Here is a 15,943-nt window from a genome sequence, read left to right as displayed (position 1 = left end):
CCAACTACTTGTCGTGGTTTTAGGCAGTGCATGTGTATATTAACGCAAAAGGGAAGTCCAAGTATTTGTTGCATTCTCCTCCGTCTTCAAACTCTTAAGGATTATGAAAATTGGATGTAAAAGAATGACATGTTGCTTATTTGGTTATGGAATAGCATGGAGCCACGAATTGCTGCAAATGTGATGTTCCATGGAACAACCAAGGCTGTAAGGGATGATCTTCGTGAAAGCTCCTCTCAAGATAAAAATCAAACTCTTGTTTTTGACCTGAGTAATTTTTCAAATATGACCAAGATGGCAGGTCCATTAGTGAGCATTATAGCATTTTTAAGGGTATGTGGGAGGAACTCAACATCTATCAACTAGTTAGTTTTGACATTGAGATGATTAAGAGGCAAAGGGCAGAAATTTTGGCTGCCAAGTTCTGCCCAGATTGAATTCTGAGCTTCAAACCGTCCGCGATCAGATTCTTGCTAGTTAATCCATACCATCCATGAATGAAGCATATACTATCCAACGGATCACCAAATATGGTTCTCAATCTTCTCCTCAAGCTTCTTCCTGTGATAGTTCGACCATGTTTAGCACCGCCTTCAACCTTGGAAAGGTAAGTGTTGGAGGACGAGGACAGGGTTTGGAAGGCAGCAAGTAGTGTAACAAGACAGCGAGCCCTTCGTGGCAATTCTCACATTTGTACACATTGTGGCAAGCAAAAATAATATCGTTGATTGCTGTAGGGATCTCCACAGGAAAACAACTAGAGCTAACAAGTCTCTTGCTGAGGGTGATTCCATTGTTGAAAGTTCAACTGCACCCATACACTCCTAGGGAATTGAGTACATCATCTACCTTGTTCCAAGAGGCCGGGCTTCTTGCCTCTTCATCCTCTTCACCCTAGATTATAGATTCTAATGCCTCCTCCCATAAGATAGACAGTCCTAATATATTTCAGTCCTTGAAACCCACTACTTTACACTAGGATTACTCTTGCTGTTGGTTCGGGTACACTGATTTATGGTTGTTGTAATATTCTCTTGTTTCTTTTCATGAATCTTTCCTCTATGTTATAGATGCCTAAATTTTCCTTGAACCTAATAACAGTTAGTCAATTAACAAAATCTCGTAACTATTATGTGACCTTCTTTCTTCTCATAGTGTTATTCAGGATCTTTAGACAAAGAAGAGGATTGATGAAGAGCTTGAGAAAGACAGGTTATACTATCTCAACAGTGAGTGATCGATTCAGTTCTTGTCATGCTGCTACTTCAATTTCTACTCATGGTGTTTCTCTTGATCAATGGCACGCTCATTTGGGCCATCCATCCATTCAAAAACCATAAATCTTTCCTATGTTCAAATACGCTTCATGTTTGTGCACTGCATGTCAGTTGGAAAAGCATGTTAGCAAGCATTTCTGTCTAGAACCGGGTCTTACAGAAATCATTATTTTCACTTATTCATTCAAATATTTGGGACCCGTGTAGAGTCAAATTAATTTGACTAGTCATCAATATTTTGTGGCCTTTGGCGTAAGACCTAGATTATTTTGTTAAAAGATAGGTTTGAAGTTTTGAATGTATTTACCCAATTCTACCAAGAAATAAAATTCCACCATATGCATGTTCCTAAAATCTTTTGGACTAATGCTCTTCTTATAGTATGTTTTCTGCACAATAAGATGCCCTCCAGTGTTCTAGGGAACAAATTACATTCTCCATTGTGTATACAGAAACATCCATGTTCTCTGCCATGCCCCGAGTGTTTGGTCGCACATGTTTTCTTCATGTTCCACATACTAGACAAGACAAGTTCTCTCCTCGTGCTCTTAAATGTGTCTTTGTCTGATATTCGAGAACTCATAAAGGATACAGATGTTAAGATTCCCACCCTCTCGTAAGAAATATGTTAATGTGGATGTCATCTTCTAAAGGGACACCTTATTTCTCTACTGCAGGGTCCTCCTTGGATGAATCTATTTTAGTCCATCGACAATGTTCAATTCCCCCTCATGTTCTAATACTCTAGCTCCTTTCATTATCCCTCACCAAATATCTTTGCTCCTCTTCCAAACCCATCAGATCTAAACCCAAAGAAGCAATTGAGGGTTTAAGGATGACAAAAAGAAAGCACAAACATCATTACCAGCAAGTAGCCCCCACTTTTGTCAATCACTATTTCAACTTCTGCTTATAGAGATCCATCATGATGTGACTTGGATTTGCCCATTGCTCACGGGAAAGTTACTCGAGCATGCATTCAACAATCCTTAGTTACTTATCCTATTGCTCATTATCTTTCAATTCTTCACCTTGCTAATCCTATTTATTATTTTCCCTTGTCTATTTCCTTTTGTTTTTGTCCCTTCCTCGCAATGGATATAGAAATGGATGCCTTGACCACTCGAGGGATCTTCATCGAGGTAAGGAGGTGGTTAAGGGTTGTAGGGTTAACACCATTAAATGTTTTCCTAACAATCTATTAAATGACTTATGGCTTGATTGTTTGCCAAGGGATACACCCAGACATATGGTAGTGACTATAATAAGACCCTCTCCTGTTGCTCGACTAAATTTTGTTCATATGTTGATTTCATTGGCAACTAATTTTGATTGGCCCTTATACTAGTTGGATGTGAAGAATGCCTTCTTTTTATGGAGATTTGTAGGAAGAGGTATACATGGAGCAACCTCTTGGGTATGTTGCTCAAGGGGAGGATGGTAAAATAAGTAGGTTGCATAAGCCCATTTATGGTCTTAAGTAGTCTCCTCGAGCCTGATTGACAGCTTTAGAATGGCAGTCTCCACATTTGGCTTTATCCAATGCTATTCTAATCATTCAGTCTTTCTCCACAAAAAGGTGACAAGTGGTGCTTCTAGTAGTTTATGTTGATGATATCATCATAACTGGCAATGACCAAAGCAAGATTGCAAATGTTAAGCAATGGCTTCCAGCAAAATTTCAAATGAAGGACTTGGGTACTCAGCATTACTTTCTTGGTATTCAAATTGTACAGTATAAGAAAGGGTTGAGTCCATCTCGGTGAAAATATACCTTGAACTTGCCAAGTAAGACTGTTTTGTTAGGGAGCTAAACTAGTTAATACTCCTCTGGATCTTAACATGAAGCTATTTAGGGATGTTGGACCAGACTTTGAAGACAAACGTCAATATAGGCAATCGGTTGGCAAGTTGATCTACTTGACAGCCTAGGCCTGACATTTTTTCTTTTCTTTTCTTCCTTCCCTTCACTTTTTTTTTTTTTTTTTTTTTTTTTTGGTGAGGAAGGTGGCAAGTCAATTTATTAAAAATACCAAATGACCACAATAGGATGCTATTTGTAGGGTTTTGCAGCATCTCGAAGACTCCTGAAAAAGGTTTGTTATATAACTGTAATAAAAACTATGAGACCAAGGGATACATTGATGCAAATTGGGTTGATGATCAAAGGTCTATGTACATTCATGTGAAGTAATCTTGTTACCCAGATAGCAAAAACAAACTACTATAGCAAGCTCCAGTGCCAAAGCAGAATACCGAGCTATGGCTCACACTTTGAATGAGCTTATGTGGCTGAAGTTGTCAAAGACTGGATTTTTGGTAACAAAACCAATGGATATGTTTTGTGATAATCAAGATGCCATTCATATCATTAGCAATCCAATATTTCATGAGATGACAAAGCACATTGAAGTTGATTGTCATTTTGTAAGGAATGTTGTGTTGAAGAAGGTCGTGAGGACTCCTTCTATGAAATTTGTGAATCAGTTCGGCAATGTTTTTACAAATCCTTTTTCCTTTTTGATAGCAAAAGAACGTAGGAGGAGAATTTATACAAGGGTGAATGCGACATCTCCCAGAAAAAGGCCTGGATTATCCAGTAAAACCAGCTAAAAGAATACCAACAAATAATAAATCAGCATCTCGAAAAATGTTCCTCCAATCTCTATGTAACTCGTGGAAAACAATCACTCTGAAAAAACCCCAAACTAGCACACCACAATGAGGCCAAACACTGAATTTTTTCCCAAACCAGCACCCCATTTTTTATTTTTTTCCCATTGAAGATCCTTGCATTACATTCCAACCATAACCTACATAAAACTGCAAATATTCCACACTTCCATAGGACTGCCTTGTCCTTCCTCCTACCCTTCGAAAGAAATAGCTAACAATTCACCGACCGAAGAAGGGCAAACCCACTTAAAATACCAAAAGGCATATTCCAAATCCTCCAAGAGTACTCACAGTGCAAAAGAAGATAAGAAGCGCCTCTGAATTTTTGTAACAGAGCACACATACATCAGGAGAGAGAGCCTTCAAAAGTCTCCTAATTTGCAGCAAGTTATTAGTATTAATTTTATAGAGCACAACCAACCAAGTGAAAGCCTTAATTTTTGGAAGAGCCTTTGCCTTCCAAATGAAACGATAGAGTAGAAAGGAAGCATTGGAGTGAGTCAAGAATTCCAAAAAAAAAAAAAAAGATTTACAAGAAAATACACCTGACTGATCCAAAGATAAGAACCGAACATCCCTCCCAATGAAAGATTACCCCAATTCAATAAAGATAACAAAGAAGACAGCCTACCATCTCCCTATCATTAAGAGGTCTCCTAAAATGGAGATTCCAGAAACCAATGGACCATTCAAATCCCCCAAGAAAGACACAGCTCTATTTTGCTCGGAGCTTAATCAAAAAAATGAGGGAATGAATTGGATTAGGATGCATCACCCAGCCAAGGGTCTTTCCAAAAAAGGATTCAAGAGCCCCTCCCCACTTCAAGTTTAGTGTGCTGGATGAAAGAAGGATAAATCTAGGAAATGTACCTCCATGGACTACCCAAAGAACATCCTCAACTAGCATTGGAATCCCACCTATTCTCATCCAACCTTAACTTACTTCTCATTACCCTATACCAAAAGGACGATTCTTCTAGAGGGAAATGCTATAGCTAAAAGAATTGTGTTTTTAGACACCAACTTCCCCACACCCAACCCTCCCTCCTCTTTTGACCTACAAACCTCACCCCAACTAAGTGGTCCCTATCATGGTTTTGAATCACAGTAGTGGGTAGCATAACGTAACGGTAACAGGTGTAATGGGAAGCAGGAGTAGCAAATGTTACATAACGAAAAGCGGGTGTAAGGGCCCTGAATTTTTTTCAAGCATGCACAACCTTCTACATATTAGCGTACTTGCGTGTTTTAAGCTTTTAACCCTTGAAAGAGTTTCAATGTATTTTGGATCCTTTAGTTCGACTCAGTTATTTGGTAAGGACAACAAGTTTACATTTGTTTTAAACCACCATTAATAGAAAAATTACGTGTGCGCATATTTATACTTCTCATCGTTCTTATCTGTGATAAATTCTTATGTGTGCTAAATTATTTAATAAAAAAAAAAAAGCATCACACTCCATTAATCTATTAGACACATAAGACATACGAATAATACAAATATAAAATAACTAGAAAAGAAAGAAGGTTGAAGTTGAAAAATATAGAGCATAAATATCAAATTACTAATATTATCAAAATTAAATATTTTCCTAACAAGTTAGTATTTTCAAATTGCTAATTAATGCATCTCTTGTGAGAATTTAAAAATAATAATAAATTTTGTATCATTGTCATCCTCATTATAATCTTTTCCCCCACGCCACATGGTATATTGAGAATGATTTATGAAAAAGAGGGAAAAAGTGATAAATAAAAAATAAAATAAAATTTTTGGCGTAGCAATCCTACTGCGGTTACGTAACGGCCATAGCAGCCTTTACGTAACAGTCGCGGTTTGTAACGGCCGCTACAGACATGATTTTTTTTCCCAGCGATTTCGCGGTGTGTTACGGTATTGGTAACCCAAAAAACTGTTGTGTAACGGTGTTACGGAACCGTCGCAACCATTATTTAAAACCATGGTCCCTATGATCCCCTTTACCAGACCACAGAAAATCTCTCATGATTCCCTCGAGCTTGCCACCAATCCCCATCGAAATCCTAAATACAAAAAGGAAATATAACGAATGCTAGATAGACAAGCTTGAATCAAGGTTATTCTACCCCCTAAAGAGAAGACTGCCTCCTTCCAACTATTTAACCTCTTAGTCTCCCTTTCCACTATCAGATTCCAAAAATCCCTTGCTCTAGGGTTACCCCCCAAGGGGACCCCTAACTATGTCATAGGCCAATCCAAAATGCCACACCCCACTTCAATGGCCCTTTCCCTCACACATTCCACAGGCACATTCAAAGTTGCTAATCCACTCTTCCCCATATTAATTTTAAGGCTAGACATCCACCCAAAAATTTGAAGAATGCACAATATTCTACTAAATGGAGGGCTATGATTGTCAGGAAAATGGTGTCGTCAGCAAACTGAATATGAGAAACCACCACTTTCTCTCTCCCTAGTTCCATATTTAACCAACCCCCTCTCCATAGCCCTAGCCACCATCCTGCTCAACAAATCAGCTGCAAAGACAAATAGAAATCGGGATAAAGAGTGTCACCTTGTCTAATTCCCCTAGAAGCTCTAAAGAAAGATTTTAGTTCACCATTAACAATCATCAAGAACCACAAATTAGACAAGCAGCCCCTAATTCACTGACGCCAATGCTTGCCAAAGCCCTTCCTCTCAAGGACCTTATCCAAGAAGCTCCAACTCACTCTATCATAGGCTTTCTCGAAATCAACTTTAAAGACAAAACCCCTCTTCTTATTCCTACGATTATCCTTCACCACCTCATTGGCCACAAGTAGCATCCACTATTTGCCTCCCCCCAACGAACACACTCTGGCAATAGAAATGGTATTAACGAGCACCTCACTCATCCTATTAGCTAAGGCTTCAGTGAAAATTTTGAAGACACTAGAAAAAAGGCTGATAGGTCTAAAATCCTCAATCTTGATTAGATATGGACTCTTTAGGCACCAAGGCAATAAGAGAGGAGTGGATGGTTTTGCTCAAGATCTCATTCCTAAAGAATTTAGTAAAAACTTTCAACAAATCGCCCTTAACAACCTCCCAACAATCTTGAAAAAACACCATGTTAAACCCATCCAGGCCTAGGGCCTTATCCAAAAAACCACCCCAAAAAACCCATCCAGACTTGCTTCACTCAAAAACTCTAGTCTTGATTCTATAAACAAATTAGCTTAGACAACAAGCATCTACCATATTTGGAGATCCAAGAGCCCTTCCATTTTTTGAAAAACAAGGCCAAAAAACTCAGATTATACTTCCCAAAAAATTATATCAGATGTTCAAGCCTAAATGGAGAATGTTTAGCTTCTAAAGCAGTCTTTTTGTTTCTTGTATTCTTCCTTTGTACTTTCCCTATTGCTAATAAAATCTTTGACACCTTCTTCACGAAAATAAATAAATAAATAAGTTCTGATTATACTATTGCTAATAAAATCTTTCTCACCTTCTTCAAGAAAATAAATAAATAAATAAATAAATAAGTGCTGATTATAAGCGTTGATTAAATAAGTGGTGTTCAGATACCTAGTGTTGTATGAATTTATATTTGTTATATTGATCAATAATTAATATGTCATAGTACATAATAAAATAAATACATGATTCTACCATAAACAATATTTTAAATTTAAATTATTGATATTCTCTAATTAACAATTTAATTTACATTTGTTTTTAATAATTTTTAACTAACATTTAAATATTTCCTATCAAGTAAAATAATATATGATTATTATTTAGTAAACAATAATCTTGCTATTAATGTATATTTATAACATATTATTATCATATTAACTTATATTAATAACAATATTATTAATTAAATTAACAGTTCAAATTTAATTTAATGTTAATTCAAAATAATATAGGTTCCTTCCTTCCTCCATATACAAATTTGCAGGGGTCAGATTTGCAAAGGGCAGTAGAGGAAAGAGGGGAAGGAGGCAGCGACAGTGGCACCAACAGCTCGCTGAGGCAGCGGCAGCCTACGATCTGCAAAGGAGAGGGATCAGAGAGGCGAGGAGTCAGGTGGTTCGTAGAGCATAAGGAGAAGGGGCACCAGTCGCTGCGGCGGCACAGGATCTGTAATGGAAAGGGATCAGAGAGGCAACATGCCAGGTGGAGGAAGGGGCGAGCATTCGGGGGGGAGCTGCGTAGATAGAGGGAAAGGGAGGGGAGCTGCTCAGAGGCAGAGGGAGAAGGGAGGATAATTCCAAAAATTACAAAATTGCCACCAAAATTCATCAAATTACAGAACTGTCACCGCCTCTCTAGCCAAGATTGCTTCCCAAATTCACTTAAAAAGTTACAACAAAAAAAAAAAGCGGTTCAAAAAAGTACTTTTTGTATTAAGCACTTATTTTTATTCAAACCAAACAACACCTTTTAAGTACTTATCTTGAAGCAATAACTTCCATAAGCACCTTTTTAAGTGCTCTCTAACACCGGCTAAAAGTGTAAGAAGCATATTGAGAGAAGGCCTAAAGTGCACAGATGAATTAAATTAAAACTACGTGCAGAAAAGTATTCAAAGTTGAAGGTTTATTCTACTATACAATAAAAATATTTTTTCAAATGCAGCCATTGGTAGTGTAAAATAACAGTTGAGGGAGTTGCAAGAAGTGGGAGAAGGGAAGCAACCACAGCAGCCATAAATTTTTTCAATCATGCACAACGTGCCTAAATTGAAGAATAAGCATACAATCTTCTAAAATATGATTTTTAATGCATTTCGGATACTTCATTTTCAGCCTACAATTGCTTAGAGCAGATGTTGGACCCAAACCATCACTTTACCTATCCAAGCATAGCAGAAAATCAGATTTGTATTGAACCAAGGTCAACAGGCCAAAATCAGGCAACTTGGTCTGACTTGACCAAGCCTGGTGTACCAACTAGGTCCAGTTTCTCCAACAAAAAATGCATAAAGCATACAACCATACCACAGAGGAGACTCAAAACGACCGGTTAGGAGATAAAAAAGTCTTACCACTGCACCTGTTCATGAGGTTGAAGATTTTACAAAACAGAAAATTTATGGGCACAACATGCTGCGCATGTATATAAAAAATATACACACACACGAATTGCATAATTAATCAAAACGTTAACTCTTTCATCCTCAAGTATATATATAATTGAAACAAACATTTTTCTCCTACTGTTCAATACTGTAGGATTGGTAATAATAATAAGTTCTAACCATTTTTTCTATAATAAAACAAAGTATATTGGATAAGGGGAAAAGAAGGTACAATGTGCAGGGACAAGGAGTCTGCCAAAAAAACAGAAAAGAGAGAGAACAAAAAAACAAAATTACTGAATATCACACCATGAAACTAGATAAAAATAACCAAGAAAACCCTTTTTCAAACCCTTTCCACCATAATTTACTAAACTTTTCAAATTCGCTAATTCACCCTTCAATTTATGACTTTTGCCAAACTAGACAAATCAACCAAGAAAACCCCTTTTCAGACCCTTTCCACCATAATTTACTGAACTCTTCAAATTCACTAATTCTTTTTGACCCTTCAATTTTACGACTTTTGCCGCCATCCAAGTGAACCTCATTTCCTCCAATATCACTCAACTTTAAATCCAATTTATCCAAAAGAACTTGAGCTTTTAAATCCTCCTTGGAAATTTCCTCCAAGGGAGTAGGTGATATTCAATCCCTATGCAGTAAATTGTAGATCAAACCATCATTTTCAAAAATAGACACTCCCTCCAAACCTTCCAACAAGGCAGGGTGAACATAAGATAAAACCCCTACTTCATCGCAAGAATCAAAAGCATACCCATATTGTTTTTGATTCTTATCCAACAATAATTCCCCAACATAGTCAAATTCACTCAAATTATCACTTTATCCCCTCATCTCTTAACCTCCTTTCCTTTCCTTTCCCCATTGCTACACCCAACCTCCTTCTTTAAGAGAGTCTTCCACAATGCTAAGTTCTCCTCTAGATTCTCTCCTTAAAAGCTTTGACCTTGTTGCACCAAAATTTTCTTTCTTCTCATAAAAAACTTCCTCATCTCGGCACCCATATGAGCTAACTTCCGGCAAGCATACACCTTACTACCCTCAAATCTGTAAAATTTTGAACACAAGATATCATCAATCTCCCCCATAATGGCCCCAAGATTTTTACATCTTACCTCCCCATTTTTTGAACTCTTTTCCAGGCTTGTTACATTTTTAATACCACAGTCTAATTCTAGCTCCAAGCTATTAATATTTTGGGTATGTTCTAGAGCTCAAGCAGCCCGACTCAAAGTTTGGAGTGCTGAAATCTGAGTGTGAAGTCTAACCTCCTCACTCCCACTACTCATTTCCTGAGCTCTAAGAACTAAAAGTTCGTCCTTCCCGTTTCTAAAATCCGTCTCTGACTTATCTGATTCCCCATTTCCCCATCCAGCATCCTGACCATCACCATTTACCTTCTGGATAAAACCCAAGGAATGAGGACCACCCTTAGACTCCTCATTATAGCTCAACTTAGATAAACCAATGTCTTCGGCTTGCTCAAGTAAATGGCTCAGTTTATATAAAACAAACACCCTTCTTAACAATTAGTTGGGCTAGGTCCAATACTAAAATAATACCTCCCAGCCCATGTCTCCTCGCATCCCCCCCCTAAGTGGAGCCATAGCAGCCTCTGAGACAAGTGACTCCTCCATCGGAAACCTAGCTACCTTCTTAGGCAAATCCGACTAGTTGGCAAAGATTGCAGCCTTCGGAAGTTGCAGACTAGTTGGCGATGGTTCGTTCCGACGGATTAACAGCAACTGTCATCAACTTCAGAAGTCATTCTTGTTCATTTGAACCACACCCCACACCTACAGCACTTATCTTCCCTATCGAACACCATAACTCAATCTCCAAAGAGGGCTTGGCGATCGTGACCCTCGCCTCCATCTTTATTACCTTCCAGCACGAGCTGCCTACACTATCTGAAGCACAGATGACCATCTACAACTATATCACCTAAATATTTTCATAACTCCTTCACCAAGTTGCAGAAACACTCGCGAAGCTTCACCGTCTATCACCTTTTGCGCCGCCAGGAATGAGCAGAAAACCTCCTATGTTTTCAACCCAATCCTAACTCCAAGAACTTTCCCACCTACTCTACCTAATCGACAGCCCATATTTCCCACCTACTCTACCTAATTGACAGCCCATAGTTTGTAATACCCTTGCAAAAACTCTGAAAACGCCTCTCTGTCCAACCAAAAACCGACAACCCTTCAACAAATTAAGAAACAGCCTCTTCCGATAACCTAACCCATCCGTTACAAACAGCATTCTTCTCGACCACAAGCAAAGATAAACTCCCCTCGCCCTTTTCCAAACATAGATCAAAAGATTTTCCTTCAATCTGAATTGTTTCGCTCATCATAACCTAAACCAAACTTTTCATCACAGCAAACACACGAGAGGGGGAGAGCATATGTATTGCAAGCGGGGGAGAGAGAGAGAGATAAGGTTATCTCGTTTTCTAAAAATATGTGTTTCAACCATGTTTTAGAAAAATAATAAGGAAAGTAGTATGAATAGTATCCTAGGTGTTGACATTAATTATGTTTGGTTTTGACTAACAGGAAATTATGAGTAGGATATTTGTTTGCACATACAAACACACATATATAATCATGCTAATATCACTAGTTTGACCAGGCCAACTAATCCAATGACTTCATCTGGTTGGTCATGGAATCAAAAATCTAGGTGTTTTATTACTTAGGAAAAAATAGTTAATAGTAATTTTATTATAGTATCTCCTTAGTATTTCTTAAAAACTAATATGAAAAATTGACAAATTAGTTGTTAGAAATATTTACAAAGGAATATAATCAAAAAAATTAGAAAAAGGAAAATATTCTCTACAATTATGAATTAGTTAATCTTACAAACAATAATGCAATACTAATATAGATTTAAGCCAAAAGCAAATAGATTATATATATATACATATATATATATCGAGAGAGAGGGATTGGCTGTCTCTTCAATAACTTCCAACTAAATCTTGTTTTTTATGCAGAACCAAAGTATATCAAGGTTAGGAATTGAGAACCTAAACAAAATCAACCTATTGCAATATCAAACAAGTGAAAGATGAAGAGTTTGTATGTTGAATGGCAATGTACAAGCACCATTCTCATTTGATTTGAATTTCTAGCTCAAAATCTTGTTTTTCAAGCTTTGGATTGGAGGAATCTAATTGATAGTAACCCGGAGTAAGCATGAAAAGCAAAGAATTGAAGAAGAAAGCAGGCAAAAAAAAATGACGCCAAAACCTGGTTTTGTGGCTGTTGGTAGCATTAGAAACCTAACCATTACGGAAGCGAGTGCCGTTATAGCCTCTCTTTTTTTTCACACCACATTAGCATACCAAAGCAGTATTGGGACCATTTTTCTATAATGTAATGACCATTACATTGCTATTTAAACAATGGTGACAATGTGCCTATGACCTACCCAAAGATCTATAAGCCATCTCCAGCCCACATCTCATACCTGTGCCTATGGCCTTCAACACCAGTGCCTGGAACTAAAATGCCAAGAAAGTAACAGAGACATGCAAGAATTAGCTCAACTAATAGTACCTTGAACAAAAATTCCATGTCTAAGCAAGTAGGAGAGATGTAGAAAAATAAATATATTAAGGGAGAAGAATAAAGAGATTAAAACCTTCGAGAGTACAAGAAATCCTCGAAAAGAAAAGAAATGTTCAAAATAATGAAAAAAAAAGGAAAAAAAAAGAAAATAACTAACAGAAGTACAAAACCTAATTAAGAAAACCCTCTTTAATCCCATGCCATCTCAATAGCAGTATCAAATGATCCTCCAAATTGTAAGCCAAAATCAAAAAATAAATTTTATGCTAAACAACTTCACAAGATTGCAGAAAAATCAAAATATAATGGCTGGAATATTCTTCCAGTTCTGGAACTAAAAGTAGCAGAATAGGTGGAAATATTTTCCATGCACATGCCACCAGTGCATGCAGCGCATGAGCCGCTAGAGAATTTTCCTTCAGCAATGGTCTTCTACCTGAAGGCAAATCAAGCATCATCAAACCCAATGGTGGTGGTGATGTGTCGAGAAAAATCCAACAAGGCTGAGATTTTGAAGGCACGCCAACAATTATAACATCAGTCAAAAGGATTAGTGTCCGTCTCTAATGGCAGGGGATGTGTCACAATATGATGTCAGTAATATGGTGTTCAAAAGCGAGGGGGCAGCAGCTCCAATTTGGTGGAAAACTTACAGATGATGAATGGTACAATGCATCTAACAGTGCTTCTACGCCTTCGTAATTGCAAGATTTTCTCTCAGTTGAAATGAGGGGGGCAGCAATGGAGATATTGTGATTGTGGTTCAGGTTTGGGATGACTCTTTGATGGAGATGGCTATGGCATGGATGATCATGATTTGTTCTGATAAAAAACTGATCCGGGTTAGAATGTAATTACAGGGAATGAAAGAGAAATTAGGAAGAGATGAGAAAGAAAACAAGAAAAGGGAAAACTAAGAACAAATAAGAAGGAAGAAGGAGGAAGATGAACTGTATGTAGAGAAGGAGGCAAGGTAACACTCTCTGAATTCAAATAGGTCAAGAATTGTCTAAAATACACAACAAGCAAGTATTTATACCCTACAATTAACCAAAACACATAAATTATCCCCCTACACAAAAGAAAATTATACAACACAGACTTCATGCATGTTGCCCTAAATCTACACCAAAGATAAGTAAAATGAATAGGCAGCCAAAATGATAAAGGCGGTCCTCTGTCACAACTCATTTCAGTTCCCGTTTGATTCCTTTCATTTCCATTTCATTCCATCTTTAAAAAGCTGTTCAAACAAAGTGTAATTCTATGCTATTAGACAGATTAGGCTTAGATAGTTTGGGATTAGACACACGCCATAATAACTTCAACAACCCAACACCCTCCCTTTGCATGCGTGTGCACACGCACATACACATGATACATAAAAATGAGAATTTTTTTAAAAATTTTGGGGCTTCAAAAAGAACCCAGTGAGTTCCCAAATAATTTCTAGAAGTATTTTGTATGGGTTATATATATCATACATAAAAATCAAACTTACTTTTCTTATAGGCTCTAAAAAAATAATAATAAAAAAAATAAACCCATTGGCCAAACTGAATTTGTTGGGGGCGTGCTCACATATGGTTCTTGCTATAATGGATAAAGAACGACAATGAATTTGATGAACAGATTGACATACCCAGATCCCAAACTTGGAACTTTATGTTGTTATACTGCACTGTTTCCACATTAAACCCAATTGCTGCATCAAATATAAATTGTATGCACGAATCAGTCCCAAGTTTGCAAAGAGTATTTATATACACATATATACTATATAAACTGAAATGAAAGAATTAAAGAAAAAAAACATGCTATGTTTGACAGCTGAGAAAAAGAAAATAAAAGAAATATTGAATCTTGAAATAATTCTTGTTGTTTTGGTATCCAAATATGATTAGAGTGTCCCAACACAGCTCAAAAAATTCAGATTAGCCACAAATTGGGCCGAGCTTCTGTCTTCTAAGCTCCCAAACAACAGAACAATCTAAAGTCCAAAGATTTAATTTCTTTTCCTGCAGTATCTCAGCCACCGAAGTGGCGAACAGAGCACATGAAAAATACAAGAAAAATAAAAGAAATGATAAAAAGTACCAACTTGGAATTGTGGAGACAACTTCACCCATTTGAAGGCGATCTGGACAAAATTAAAAAGAACACTCGAAATTATAAGAAATTTCCAAAACAACGCAGAAAGAAATTATTTTAGAAGCAAAGAAACATACAGAGAATAGTAGTTTTTCCAGCATTGTCGAGCCCGAGCACAAGGATCCTAGCTTCTCTGTTACCGAATAACGAAGAGAACATCCGAGTGAACAATATGCCCATTTGTCAAGTGGCTCAGCAAGGAAACGACAAACTATGATTCTTATGTAGAATCCAGGCCGGATCTGTATAGCAGAACCCTAATCCTCCCTGCAACACCAAAATACAAAGGGTTTGAATTGAGAGAGAGCGCGAGAGAGAGAGAGATCATATGGGATTTACATGCCTGAAGGGAAAGAAAGGGGGTCTGCTTGATAGGTTTAGTAATAATTTGACGTTAAATTGAGAAGGTAGAATGTCAGGGAAATGGTGGCTCCGGTAGTGTCTACTGATTCTCAGTTTCCCGGTAACGACTGAACGGAAAAGTGAAGTGAGGGAGAGAGAGGGGGGAGTGGGAGCCTTCGATTTTCTGGAACCAACAAGGAGCCAATGACCAACTGAGCCCCTAAGTCATGGTTCAGACGATCAGTACAGTTAAAAGTTCAGCAAGTGGCATGACCACTTCGTTTTTTATTTGAATTTCAGCAGACTTTAAAAGGGATATGCCCCCTAAAAAAAAAAATCTCTGTTTTACAGTGTGCTCATTGGAAAATTAGAGTTTCAATAAAAATAAAAATAAAAATAAACAAACATTTTTTAATCAAAACAACAAGTATTTTCAAGCCTTTTAATATTTCATCAAAATATTTTCTAAAAAATTATTTTTAAAAATGTTTTGACTAACTAAAGATGGCTTAATTTATCCATGGAGGATATGTAGGCAATGTGTACTAAAAGAAACATGACTTTTTTCTTTTTTTTTCTTTTAATTTCTTTCCTTTCATGCATGAATATTTGTTATTTTTGAAATGGCATAAAGTAGTAGAGTTTTCATGGGATTAAGTCTTCTACAAAAATTCTATGAAAGCCTTTTGAAAAAGGGGTTAGGGCCTACAAGATTATTTTACAAAAACAAAGAATGAGGAAAAATTTGTAGCCAAGCGGTTGACTCACCCACTATAGGTGGTCAATTGACCACTGCTACAACTTAATATTTTCCATATTTTGCAACCTTTCCTTTAAAAAA

General features: G+C 37.1%; 1 protein-coding gene across 9 annotated transcripts in view; it reads right to left on the bottom strand.

Annotated features, from left to right (window-relative positions):
• The window catches only part of LOC131157593 (ADP-ribosylation factor 1), a 57,400-nt gene extending 42,018 nt beyond the window's left edge, over positions 1-15,382 (bottom strand). For 2 of the 9 annotated variants that reach the window (XM_058111869.1, XM_058111871.1), the window contains exons 1-4: positions 15,100-15,382; positions 14,838-15,027; positions 14,711-14,749; positions 14,252-14,314 (exon numbers count right to left, since the gene is read on the bottom strand). In XM_058111869.1, the coding sequence (XP_057967852.1) occupies positions 14,252-14,314; positions 14,711-14,749; positions 14,838-14,940 (205 nt within the window). In that variant the 5' untranslated portion in view covers positions 14,941-15,027; positions 15,100-15,382. Of the gene's footprint in view, positions 1-14,251; positions 14,315-14,710; positions 14,750-14,837 lie in introns of all 9 variants that reach the window. The other 7 variants (XM_058111873.1, XM_058111875.1, XM_058111868.1 and 4 more) reach the window with 4 other exon arrangements.
• Positions 15,383-15,943: the final 561 nt, after the last annotated feature.

The sequence above is a fragment of the Malania oleifera genome, chromosome 6 (genome assembly GCF_029873635.1).
Source record: "Malania oleifera isolate guangnan ecotype guangnan chromosome 6, ASM2987363v1, whole genome shotgun sequence".
NCBI classification, from domain to species: Eukaryota; Viridiplantae; Streptophyta; class Magnoliopsida; order Santalales; family Ximeniaceae; genus Malania; species Malania oleifera.
The sequence above is the reverse complement of the archived record's forward strand: the minus strand, read 5'-3'. Positions and strand labels throughout refer to the sequence as shown.